A 12,664-nucleotide genomic window follows, 5' to 3' on the forward strand; every position below is an offset into this window, starting at 1 on the left:
CCTGGAGAAATGGTCTGGGGTAAATAGGATGAAGTTCAATAAAACAAATGCAAAGGCCATAGGAAGGGACAATCGGTAGCACACATAGGCTGTCTACACTGGTGGGTTACTGCGCAAGTACGGCATCCACAGAGCATCTACACTGCCCACCCATTCTTGCACAAGGAAATTTACAATACAGCGTGGTAAGAGACAGTTCCTTGTGCAAGAACGACGCTCTTTTCTTACAAGTGTAAGCTCTCTTGCGCAAGAGCTTTTGCCAAGACAGCTTCCACTTGTAAGAAAAGAGCGTAGCTCTTGAGCAAGAAGCACAAGTGTGGATGCTCTCTTGTGCAAGAAAGCTATTTTAGCTATTGAATTTTATTGCGCAAGAACCCCTGCCGTGCATCCACACTGCCATGGGTGCTCTTGCGCAAAAGCACATCTCACACATGACAGTGTGGATGTGTTCTTGCACAGGACTCCTTGCACAAGAACTTCTTGTGCAAGGATCCACCAGTGTAAACATAACCTTCCTGTCTAGGAAGGAGCACTGCAGAAAGGGATCTAGTGGTCATAATGGTCCCCAAGCTAAATATGAGTCAACATCCATAGAGTGGTTTGGGGTGGCCACCCAAGGCCCCACACTTTGGGGATCCCTACAGAGTCCAGGGCAGCCTGAGGGATAATGGTGGGGGCCTGGGATCAGTAGCAGGAATTGGGACAGCCCTGGCTAGCGCTGTAATTGGGTTGGGAAAGGGGCCTTCTTCCCAAGGAGTGAGAGGGTTTGGAAGCCACGAGGAAGAACCCATGGCCTGAGGTCATGTTGGGATACTTGCTAAAAGAGATGATCCGTTAGACTTTTTCTGCTGCTCACTGACTTCACCTCTGGACAGAGGGGGTGAGCAAACTTTTTTGGCCCAGAGCCATGTCAAGATATGGGAATTTCAAAAGGGCCTCACAAAATTGCAGGTGGGGGGGTGGGACTGGGGATGCGGGGCTCTGGGCCAGGATCAAGGAGTTTGGAGGACAGGAAAGGGCCCACTATAGCAACACTGCATAGTAATCTGGCAGCAGTTTGGTTCAGATCTGGGTGGGGGCCTGGTTAATTGGATGGGCCATACACCACTGGTGTGAATGTGTTCACATGATTGTAATGAGGCCTCCTGCCTCTGCATGAAAGTGACTACAGCTTAACAGCAGGTTTGCATTCAAAGAACTAAAAGGTTGGTTAGATACAGATGCTATTATCATAGAAGCAGAAACACTTAATTTAGAAGGAGAAAGGGAAACCTTTCCTTGAACTGCAGATAAACAGGATTTTTTTTCTACAAATCTCCTATGCAGGGAGTTACAGTTCAGTTTCCATTTATAGGAAACCCTGCCCTCAGAATTGTTTACTGTGAGATCATCACTGGGAATCCCCATCTGAACCTGCCAAACAGAGATGCAAGGCGGGGCCCTTACTGCAGGCAGAGAAAAGTTAAGCATGAGAATCATCCTGCTGAGGACAATCAGACTGTTTACGAGCATGTTAAATGGACACGTGTCAGATATCAGAAGTGATAACATAGAAACCTGTAGGGGAACATTTTAATCTGCAGAGGCACTCATTAATGGATTTAAAAGTAGCCATTCTTCTACAAAGCAATGTTACAAGTCAGCCACAGAGAGAGAGTGTGTGAAATAGACCTTCATATGCAAATATGACACTGTTTTCCTTGGCCTAAACAAAGACATTAATTGGATGGCCCATATTTTGTTGGTCTTTAGAGTGCTACCAGACTATTTGTTGTTTTCCTGTTACAGACTAACTGGGCTAGCCCTCTGAAGCCTTTTAAAACCAGACTTCCTTTCATTTAACACCTCAGTTAACATCAAAAGCTAAGTATGGGACACTTCCAGCCCACTCAATTAGCCTCATTAGCATGGCACTACAATTGACAGGCTATTTTTTCTCTCCCTTCTTTCTCTGTTCCATATTATACTTCCCCTCCTTTTTCTCCACTCAAGCTCATCTGAGCAAATGTTTTTAGACGCCTGAATATCAAAATGTGAATAAAGCCTGCTCCGCAACAGAACACAACAATGCAATGCAACACAACACAAAGTGAAGACCAACCTTGAACTCATGCAATGTAAGTGACAGTGCGTAACACATCCCCTTACTCGCAGTTAACTACTTCATCTTGGCTACGTCTAGACTGGCATGATTTTCCGGAAATGCTTTTAATGGAAAAGTTTTCCGTTAAAAGCATTTTCGGAACAGTGTGTCTAGATTGGCATAGACGCTTTTCCGCAAAAGCACTTTTTGTGGAAAAGCGTCCGTGCCAATCTAGACGTGCTTTTCTGCAAAAAAGCCCCGATCGCCATTTTCGCGATCGGGGCTTTTTTGCAGAAAACAAATCTGGGCTGTCTACACTGGCCCTTTTGTGCAAAAGTTTTGCGCAAAAGGACTTTTGCCCGAACGGGAGCAGCATAGTATTTCCGCAAAAGCACTGACAATCTTACATGAGATCGTCAGTGCTTTTGCGGAAATTCAAGCGGCCAGTGTAGACAGCTGGCAAGTTTTTCCGCAAAAGCAGATGATTTTGCGGAAAAACTTGCCAGTCTAGACACAGCCCTCTTGTTTCCCCTGTTGACCATCTTTGGCTAAGGTTTCATTTGGGCACATCATACCACATTTTGTGATGAAGTACCTTTGAGCCCGCCCACATCTAAAAGACCACCCCCCATCCTGCGGGGAGGGTCCACAGAAACTGGAAAAGCCAACTAATTACGGGAGACAAATAATGAAAAAACAGGTACAGGTGTGAGGGTCAAAGGGTTAAAACGAGGGAACCGGATGGGGATACCGAGCAGAGAACCCCGGACAGCGCCCACTGCCCCCCGAAGGTCTCGAGAGAGCCAGTGGACGCTGCCCATTGGAACTCTGCCCGGATATGTGCCTGCATCCTATTGGTGCTACCTACTGAAGAGTTCACCCTCTTATAGGAACGTTTTCCTAGTATGTCTGTCTGTCTGCAGCTGGTCTTTAAGCTTGGAAGAGTGAAGCAGCTATAGCTACTATGCACTGGCCTCAACTTGCGCTAGCTTTCTTGCAGCTGATGAGTTCCTGCTGTGTGTTTCTCCTTTTATTGCTAAGGAGAATGACAGGGTCTCACAATCCCACTGAAATTATACATGCGGCAGAATGTAAATGGCACCCAATACACACAGGATGCTCTCATTAGGGGATCAAAATAGCTTCTTGACAACATTTGTTCTGTTGCTGCTCAAACTCACACCCTTAAGACAAAGGACTGACTATGGTTAATAAGACAGGACTGTGTCCCTGCCTCTACTCTAATTAAGGATGAAAAGGAGGTGACTATATTTTTTACCAGAACCCAATCATGGGAAAACGTGAAAGGAATAAGAGATCCTCCGGAATAGGGCTTTATTCCGGAGGATTGCGCCAGTCTGGACGCTCTTTTCTGGCTTTTCCCCAAGCCGGAAAAAAAGCGGCGGCCATGTTTATTTTAATCCCGCAGGGGATATTTAAATCCCCCGCGGATTTCCCTATTCCAAAGTTTGAAATTAGCATGCCTATTCCGGAGAAGGGGCCAGTGTAGACGTAGCCTTATAGTTTGTCACCCCAAAGCAGTCAAAAATCATTTCAGGCACCTGGAAATGATGAAATTGTGTTATAGCTCATCTGCTATATAGCTGAGAGAGTTCAGCTGTTTGCTCAAAAGCTCCTTGTAAATGGTAAGAGTTATGACCACCAAATTGGGACTATGGCTTCCTCTTACTATAACTTAAAGCAAGGTAAGGATTTGGTTGTGCCAGAAAAATGGGATGTACCTAGAGTGGGACTGTGTCTCAGAAAACCATATGGAAAAGAGAATCACTAGGCAGGTGAATGGGGTTGGTTGGGCATGCCCCCACATCAGGGACTGCTCCAGCTCTGAGCCTCCCACCCCAGTGCCCTTTAGGTAGCATGGGGAGAGGCTGAAGCTCCCCCCCCCCCCAAAATTCATATGAGGACATTTTGGCTATTCTACTTTGCCCAAGAGTGAGGAGAAAGGGTACAGTTTGCTGCATTCCTCATTCTGGCTGGAGAGCACAGGGGGAATTGAACCTGGAGCTGCCCCAGCTGGGGCACATGCTCCCTTCCCCCGGCTGCAGCCACTGGAGCTGCAATCATCATGGAGGGGCACTTTTTACCTAGCTCTAAGAGGGGGCTGGGGTAGTCCTCGCTCCCCAGGCCAGCCTGCATGCTGAACCCCACTTCCCCAGCCCCACCTCAGAGTGATTTAACTGACACGTTCACTTTCATTTTATTTTCTGAGAAACAAAGATTAGTTGTGTTAAGGACCTGTGCAATGCTGGGTAAATCTTCTAGAAAAACTATAAAACCTATTTCACAATAACAGGAGGTTTTTTAATTTTCTGAGTCTTTAGGTTGCACTTTGACAACATTTTCAAACTATCCACTGCAACCCTGAGGACTAGAAGCTTCCTTTTAAAAAAAAGTTGAAATTTGTGCATGTTCACATGATTGGCATTTGCAGCATCACTCCAAATATAAGACTTTCTGGCTACATCTATACTGGCATGATTTTCCGGAAATGCTTTTAACGGAAAAGTTTTCCGTTAAAAGCATTTTTGGAAAAGCGCGTCTAGATTGGCAGGATGCTTTTCCGCAAAAGCACTTTTTGCGGAAAAGCGTCCGTGGTCAATCTAGACGCGCTTTTCCGCAAAAAAGCCCCGATCGCCATTTTTTGCGGAAAATAAATCTCTGTTGTCTACACTGGCCCTTTTGCGCAAAAGTTTTTCGGAAAAAGGCTTTTGCCCGAATGGGAGCAGCATAGTATTTCCGCAAAAGCACTGACAATCTTACATGAGATCGTCAGTGCTTTTGCGGAAATTCAAGCGGCCAGTGTAGACAGCTGGCAAGTTTTTCTGCAAAAGCAGATGGTTTTGCGGAAAAACTTGCCAGTCTAGACACAGCCTCTGTCAAATCCTAAGAGTTGGTAAAAGTGGCCTCTTCAGTGAAAGGGAAAGAAATAGAGGGAAATAAGATGAAAAGCTGGCTCACTGAACTGCAGCTGTGCCTTGCACCGAGTTGACTGTAACCTTGCTTGTTTCCGGGAAAGGGGAGGTTCTGTAATCTGAGACTCTTGCTGTTTGAGAACACAAGAGATGCTGCTCTGGTAAAGGCAGAGAGATTACTACCTCGAAAGGAAAGGACATTTTTTTCTGCTTGAAACTAAAAATGCATGATTTGGGGATTATTGTTATTCTGCTGTGAACCTTACATCACCCTTAGCAGTTGGGGGGCAGGGAAGTGACAAGACAGGAAAAAAACTGAAAGAACTGATCTTGGCTTGTCTGGAGGGACCAAAAAAGTATTAAGATAACAGAAATGCCCCAACAACTTTTTTTAAAAAACCCACATGGGGCCCAATTCTGACCTCACTTGGACCTGTGAGACCCCATGGCCTCATCAAAGGGCTTGCTGGAGTCTGGTTCTTTAAGATACTCTATATTGCAAGTGTCTCTCTCTGACTTGTTTTCATTAAAGTTGCATGCACAGTTAACATTGGGTGCTGCAGGGAATGGCAAATTCCACACCACACACACTCTGCAACAATCAGTAAACCACACAGGAAGAGGCACAGCAGCGAGAAGCAATCATGTGACAGTTAATTTGTCAACATTACTCATCATAAACCCCCCAGAGTAATAGGAATGATAACAATGAACCTTATTTTATATTTCCAGATACAAAGTAAGTTAAACTGAAGTGAAGTCTGTGCCCCTGTTTGTAACTTCACAGTACAAATACTCTGAGGGGTAGCTGTGTTAGTCTGTAACTTTAAAAACAAGTAGTCCTGTGGTATCTTAAGCAGCGAGGAGTCCTGTGGCACCTTATAGACTAACTGAAGTGTTGGAGCATAAGCTTTCATGGGCAAAGACCCACTTCGTCATATGCATGTGACGAAGTGGGTCTTTGCCCATGAAAGCCTTATGCTCCAACACTTCAGTTCGTCTATAAGGTGCCACAGGACTCCTCGCCGCTTTTGCAGATTCAGACTAACACGGCTACCCCTCGGATACTGTGGCACCTTAGAGACTAACCAAAATATTTCCACTCCAGTTCATTGGATGAAGTGAGTTTTACAGGGTTCAGCGCCTTTTTCCTGGCCCAGCAAAGGGGCAACCCTGGCCCAGGGATGCCCCACTGCTCAGGGAAGCGCTGGAAGGATCTGGGTGCTAGCTCTGTGCCCAATAGTGACCACAGGGGACCCCCGCCTTTGCGGGCTGTATAGGCTGGCTCAGGCCGTAGCCTCACGCGCCCCATCTGTACCCGGGCTGAGGAGCCTGCCGCGTGTGCACGGCGCTGCAGCGCCCGGGGAGAGTGTTTCGCAGCATCCCGGCTGCAGGGTCTGGGGAAGGGGTAACGGGGCGGAGGCGCCGAGGCCAGTGAGCGTAGCAGGCTCAGGCGCTAGGGGGCGCTGCAGACCGCCCCCCCCCTCCGCCCCAGGCTACCGCCGGGCGCCTGCAAAACGAAAGCGAAAGGCCGCTGGAGCCCGAAGGGAGGGACTGCTGCGAGGAGCGCGCATGCGCTGGAAAGCCCCTCTCTACTGGACTAACCTGCCTGCGGTACCTCTGCCTGGTGACGGGTGATGCGGAAGGCGGTTCCACGCTGCGATTGGCCCGAGGCGGGCGGGCTATAAAAGCGGCCGCGGCGCCGGCTGCCGTGCTAGTCGTTTGGGGGCAGTGCGTGTAGCTGCGGTCATGGCGCGAGGGCTCTGCGTGCTGCTGCTGGCGCTGCTCGGCCTCGCCGGCCTGGAGGCCACCTCCCGTGAGAGCCGCGCCGTGGCTAGGCTGGGGGGGCTGGTTCCCCGGCGGCATGGGGGGGGGGGCTGGTTCCCCGGCGGCATGGGGGGGCTGGTTTCTGGGGGGGGCTGGTTCCCCGGCGGCATGGGGGGGGGGCTGGTTCCCCTGCGGCATGGGGGGGGGGGCTGGTTTCTGGGGGGCTGGTTCCCCTGCGGCATGGGGGGGGCTGGTTTCTGGGGGGCTGGTTCCCCTGCGGCATGGGGGGGCTGGTTTCTGGGGAGGGCTGGTTCCCCTGCGGCATGGGGGGGCTGGTTTCTGGGGGGGGCTGGTTCCCCTGCGGCATGGGGGGGCTGGTTTCTGGGGGGGGCTGGTTCCCCTGCGGCATGGGGGGGGCTGGTTTCTGGGGGGGGCTGGTTCCCCTGCGGCATGGGGGGGGCTGGTTTCTGGGGGGGGCTGGTTCCCCGGCGGCATGGGGGGGGCTGGTTTCTGGGGGGGGCTGGTTCCCCGGCGGCATGGGGGGGGCTGGTTTCTGGGGGGGGCTGGTTCCCCGGCGGCATGGGGGGGCTGGTTTCCGAGGGGGGGGCTGGTTCCCCTGCGGCATGGGGGGGCTGGTTTCTGGGGGGGGCTGGTTCCCCTGCGGCATGGGGGGGCTGGTTTCCGAGGGGGGGGCTGGTTTCCGAGGGGGGGGCTGGTTCCCCTGCGGCATGGGGGGGGCTGGTTTCTGGGGGGGCTGGTTTCCCTGCGGCATGGGGGGGGCTGGTTTCCCTGCGGCATGGGGGGGCTGGTTTCCGAGGGGGAGGCTGGTTCCCCTGCGGCATTGGGGGGCTGGGTTCCGGGGGGGAGCTGGGTTCCGGGGGGGGCTGGGTTCCCTGCAGCATGGGGGGGCTGGTTTCCAGGGGGGCTGGACCCTGGGGGGATGGGGGGGCTCGGAGGGCTTGTGCTGCTGCAGGCGTAGCCTGGGTCAGCCTGCCCTGGCTGCGGTGCCCACCCTGCCTGCGCTACGGCAGCGCCTCTGTGCTTGCTCCCTAGGCCCGGCCCTGCCGCGCACCATCTTCGCTGCGGGGCTCCGGCAGCAGTGATGGGGGGCGGGCGTGGATCCCGGGTCAAACAGCCCTAGTGATGGGCGAGCCCAGCATGTGCCTGGCCATGTAGGGAGCGGCTTATTGTGGGTTTTGCCATTTTAAAGTCAGGTGGCTGCAAACCGCATTTTCTTTGTGTCCTGGTCCCATTCGGTCAACGCTTGGGCAAACATTTGGTGCTTCAGAGGTGTTGCAGTGTTAGTCCGTAACCAGAAAAACTTAAAACCGACAATAATCCCGCAATGCCTTGGTGGCTAACAAAAATGTCAACGGTCCTCTGAAGAAGTGGGTTGTGCCCATAAAAACTCATGACCGCATCTGCACTTTTTGTAAGTCTCGAAGTTGCTGCGGGACTGTCCGTCATTTTTAAATATTTGAAGGCGCATCTCTACCACTTCAGCCTTAAGAACAGTCATAGCTCAGAGGTGCTACTGCGATTGTGGTTCCTTAATAGACGCTCAACTCTAGGAAGCTGCCACCGGGCCCTGACTTGGTTCTTTGAGTCCTTAGCATGCAGCTGACAGGACAGAGGGCAGGACAACCACAGCAGCTAGGATGTCACTTGACTTTGTTCTTTCAGATCCTCCCAAAGTCCATGTGTACTCCCGCCACCCAGCCGAGAATGGCAAGTCAAATGTCCTGAACTGCTACGTGGAAGGATTCCACCCTCCCAACATTCACATCAAGCTGCTGAAGAATGACAAGGAGATGGATGGAGTGGAAATGTCCGACCTTTCCTTCAATGACGACTGGACTTTCCAGCGCTTGGTGCATGTCCCATTCACTCCTAATGGGAATGATAGATATGAATGCCATGTGGAGCATTCCGCTCTTCAGACTCCTAAGAAAGTCAGATGGGGTGAGTATTTCACTGTATCTATTTTGTTCACATCCTCTGTCAGGAATTGCACATGGGATTTGGATTCTCTTGCTCCTGAGATCCTGCAGCCAAACTGTCCTGTTCATTGTATGGTTTAGGTGGGTTGGGCTTTAGGGAGCCCTTCAGGGTCCAGGGCAGCCAAGTCATGCTTCTTCACGGCAACGGGAAGTGGCAGTAACCTTCTCTGCTCCCCAAGCTGCAGGGCTGGGAGCTAGGCTGAAGGAGCACACTGGAGCGGGCTGGGGCCAGGTCACTCTGCTTCCTGCCACTGGCTTGAGTGCTGGGGGAGCGGGTGACCCCTGCTGCTGGTGCTAGCCCCTCTCTTCTCCCCCCCCCCACCATCTGGCTATCACCCCAAGCTCTCTCGCCTGAGTAAGGGGTGCAGTGGGTGGGGGCAGGACCTGCATGGGAAAAGGTGGGGCCTGGGTGGAGGGGGTGGCAGTCCCAGTGACCACACACCCCTAGGGATAGTCCAGTCCTACACTTGTCAGAGAAAGCAGGTAGTCTGTTTAGTCACAAATCTGGTGTATCCTAGGGTTGTTGGAGATCGTGCAATTGAACAGCCGTGTAACTGCATGAAATCTTAGGGGTTACACAACTATTGATGGTTGCTGGGGGTGGGGCTGGCAGCCAGTGTGCTTGTCATCTGGCGGCTGCTCCTTCTGTATCAGAAAACAGCACAAGGTGGCAGGTGAGACTGCTGAGCCAGCAGTTATGGAGAGCCTGCTTGAAAGCTGGCTCCCTGGGCGAATGGCTCCAGCCTGCTTACCTCACCCTCAGTACTGCTACCTCTCAATCAGAGGCAACTGCGCGGAGGGGAGGGGCAGGCAGGAGAGTCCAGTGGTTGTGTGGCGCTTTATTGAAACCAGCTCCCTGAGGGCACTGGCTCCTGCCTCCCCCGTCCCCCGGGTACAGGGAAGGGGTGAATGTAGTTGACAGTGCTTATCGGTTAATCGTATAGTCAACTACACATTGACATCCCTAGTGTCCCCCTCCCCCGTCGTTTTAAAATGTAATGTAATAGGGTGCGTTCCCCAAGTCTCGTCTCTGGGCACCTTTGGCCACCGGGCTCCAGTGGAACAGTCTCTAACTGCTAAAGAGAATGTGTACATTTAATACAATATATTGGAACATCAAGTAGCAGTGGAGGAAATGAGAGTAACTTGTAGAATTATTGGAGGTGCTGCTGCCAGGTCTGTAGAGGTACAGTAGTGCCGCTGTAGGGTTTCCCATGTAGGCGCTGTCCTGCTAACAAAACTAAACGACCCACGGTGAGCAGCATTAGCTATGTGAGCAACAGAGCCTCTCCTGTCTGTGATGGGTCGAATCACAAAAGTCCCCTTGAGTCTGCCGCCCAATATGCTGATCATACCACTGAGCCTGCCTACCTGCCCTCTATGGGACCCCAAGCCCCTGTATGGCTTTACCAGAAGCTTTGGTCTCCCCAAGCCAAGGCACAGAGTTGGGGTAACAGTCCCTGTGGAGAGCAGTATAGTCACTGAACCAGCTCACCTATAGCACTTTGGCAGCATCCAGGAGCACAGCACTCAGATGGTACTTAAACCCCCAAATAAATCTGCTTACTCTGTAGAAGCTTTACACAAGGAGCCTTATCAGTGAATGAGATGCATATCTCTGGCTCCCCCCTCCTCTGACAAGTTTACACTGGGCTTGATGATAAACACTTTTTTTACCAAGTATAAAAAGTAGGAATTAAGTGGTTGCAAGTGAAAACAGACAGATCAAAATATGTCACTAAGCTAAAATAAGCAGAACATGCCAGCTAACCCTAATACACAAAGAGGTCATTGCAGATCATAATTTTCACCCTCTTTATCTCAGATGCAATTCTTCACAAGCCAGAGTTGGTCTTTTGCTGGCTTGGGTCTAACAGCCACTTCTGTATCCTCCTGGGTAGGAAGGCAGTTTCAAAGGCCAGCTGAAGACCATTGATTGCTACCTTTTCCTTACTTTCCTGGTGTGGGAATCCTTTCTTTCTTTATTTCTCCGTCTGGCTGCTGGAGTGATAAGACCTCTCCCAGCGCTGCATTAGAATAGTTATGATTGGTAGGAGTGCTATTTGTGCAGCACAGCCTTGTCTTAGAAGTGGACTCTTAACATCCTTTGTCCTCTCTTGCAGACCCTGATAATTAACCTGCATCTTAGACGTATATGGTAAGTTTTGCATATTTAATTTGTTGCTCTCCAACTGATTTTGGCACTGGACTGATACGTGAGCTGAAGTTCAGGGATAGAAAGAAAACTTGCGCCACACTGAGGCAGAAAGGTAGAGAGGAGGAACAGGCAGCTCTATCTGTAGCTTAAGTGGTAGTTTAGAATTGTGGGTGGCCTATTATTCCATTTCTTAGCACTTGTAACAATATCATGCCCTTATGGAGACTTTTCATAAAGCTTATGACTTCACTTGACCCTTGGGAAGAAGGGTTCATTGTACAGTCACCAGACTGCCTGGTGTTTTTTCTTGGTGGATGTGGAGAGGTGGATTTGCCATTTGGCAGTCTTTATGGTCTAGCTGTGCCTCCTGAGAGGCTGGCTAATAGTGTATTAGGGTTAGAGGGACAGAAGTCACTGTAAGGCATCCTTTGTGTGTCTGCAGGCAGTCTCTTGCCTGGCAGTGCTGAAGCAACTTAGTGTTAGTAAATGGCTACAAATGGCTTTATGTGCAGCACCAGCAAATGCAGTGCACCCAGTGAGCAGGTAAGGGGTGAAGCTTCCGTTGTGGTGCTTGAACTATTTCAAAAGCTTTGGCATAGAATAGAATAACCCTTTGCAGGTGCAGCTGCCCTTGGGATCTAAAGCCTAGAGCTGCTGGGATTTGCACTGGTTTGCGGCTGGGATCTTGGAGCCAGGTTCTCCCTTAGCTTATGTTACAATAAAGAATAGGCATTTTTTAAATTAATAATCTTCCCTGCCCCTCCTCCTTTTCAGGTCTGAGGAACTCTGCCTTGCAATATGAAAAGCGCTTACACCCGATCTGTTTTCCTGCGTGCTCTTCACACCCCACTCTCACTTTGTACTGGAGCTGAATGTTTTAGCTTTATGATGATTTGTCTGGGAGTGAGATGTGGAGTTAAAAACTTTAGTGTGAAATGTTAGATGTGGGTCTGAAGCTCAGACTCATGAGCTGGCCTTGCACCCACATTCTCAGTGCTTTCTGCTGGGGGGAGGGGGGAAGGGGAGGGAACCTTTGTGTTATCTGATGGACATGCTATAGAATCATAGTATTTACACATATAAACCAATCTTGTGTTGGGCAGTCTGGCAGCTGTGCTGCAGCCACTTTAAACTGGCAGTTATAAAGGAAATTGTAAATGTGGCTCAGCCTTAAGCAAGATCCATGGGTCTTGTAATCCGCCCATGGTGTGCTCATGATATTAATCAAGAATTTGAATTGCAAAATTGGAAGATTTTTGTCTTTCCTGTAGCGTCAGAATATAAGAGCCCTAACAAGGTCCCTGGAGGCAGCAACAGTCCTAGCCAGTTATGGAGTATTGAGGTCTACCAGGGTCTGGGTGCAGCATGTTGCCAGAGGCATTTGGGGGGGCAATAATGACACTTTCAAGAACTCTTGGCTACAGCATTCCTTTTTACAAATGCCAATCAATAAAACTATTGCCAGTTGCATACACTGATTTATTGCGTTAAGTCTAAATTTTGTGGACAACCTAGTCCTAGATGGATCTGTTCTGCTAATTGAAGAGTGTAACGCTTTGTATGGTTCTTAATTGTATATAATGATACTTTAATGATACTTAAATATATTTTAAAACAATCAATCCTGTGGAAGTTGTGGTTTCTGAAAATGGAGAGGGCATTTCTTGCCTCACATTGAGTACAGCAGGGGGTGTGGAGTATCTATTAATGGCCTTGCTGTAAG

At 50.2% G+C, this 12,664-nt stretch overlaps 1 protein-coding gene across 1 annotated transcript; it reads left to right on the plus strand.

Annotated features, from left to right (window-relative positions):
* The first annotated feature begins 6,674 nt into the window (after positions 1-6,674).
* Positions 6,675-12,563, plus strand: B2M (beta-2-microglobulin). The gene is made up of 4 exons (XM_075897495.1): positions 6,675-6,832; positions 8,467-8,745; positions 10,907-10,941; positions 11,716-12,563. The coding sequence occupies exons 1-3, from the start codon at positions 6,766-6,768 to the stop codon at positions 10,918-10,920; spliced, it is 360 nt and encodes a 119-aa protein (XP_075753610.1). The 5' UTR covers positions 6,675-6,765; the 3' UTR covers positions 10,921-10,941; positions 11,716-12,563.
* Positions 12,564-12,664: the final 101 nt, after the last annotated feature.

This window comes from Pelodiscus sinensis, chromosome 14 (assembly GCF_049634645.1).
Source record: "Pelodiscus sinensis isolate JC-2024 chromosome 14, ASM4963464v1, whole genome shotgun sequence".
Lineage (NCBI taxonomy): Eukaryota > Metazoa > Chordata > Testudines > Trionychidae > Pelodiscus > Pelodiscus sinensis.

What these genes read in the sequence shown, in the direction of transcription:
- B2M (XM_075897495.1), top strand. Translation starts at nt 6,766, where the DNA reads ATGGCGCGAGGGCTCTGCGTGCTGCTGCTGGCGCTGCTCGGCCTCGCC. An exon ending in CGGCCTGGAGGCCACCTCCC is followed by an intron (nt 6,833 to 8,466) that starts GTGAGAGCCGCG and finishes TTGTTCTTTCAG; the next exon opens with ATCCTCCCAAAGTCCATGTG.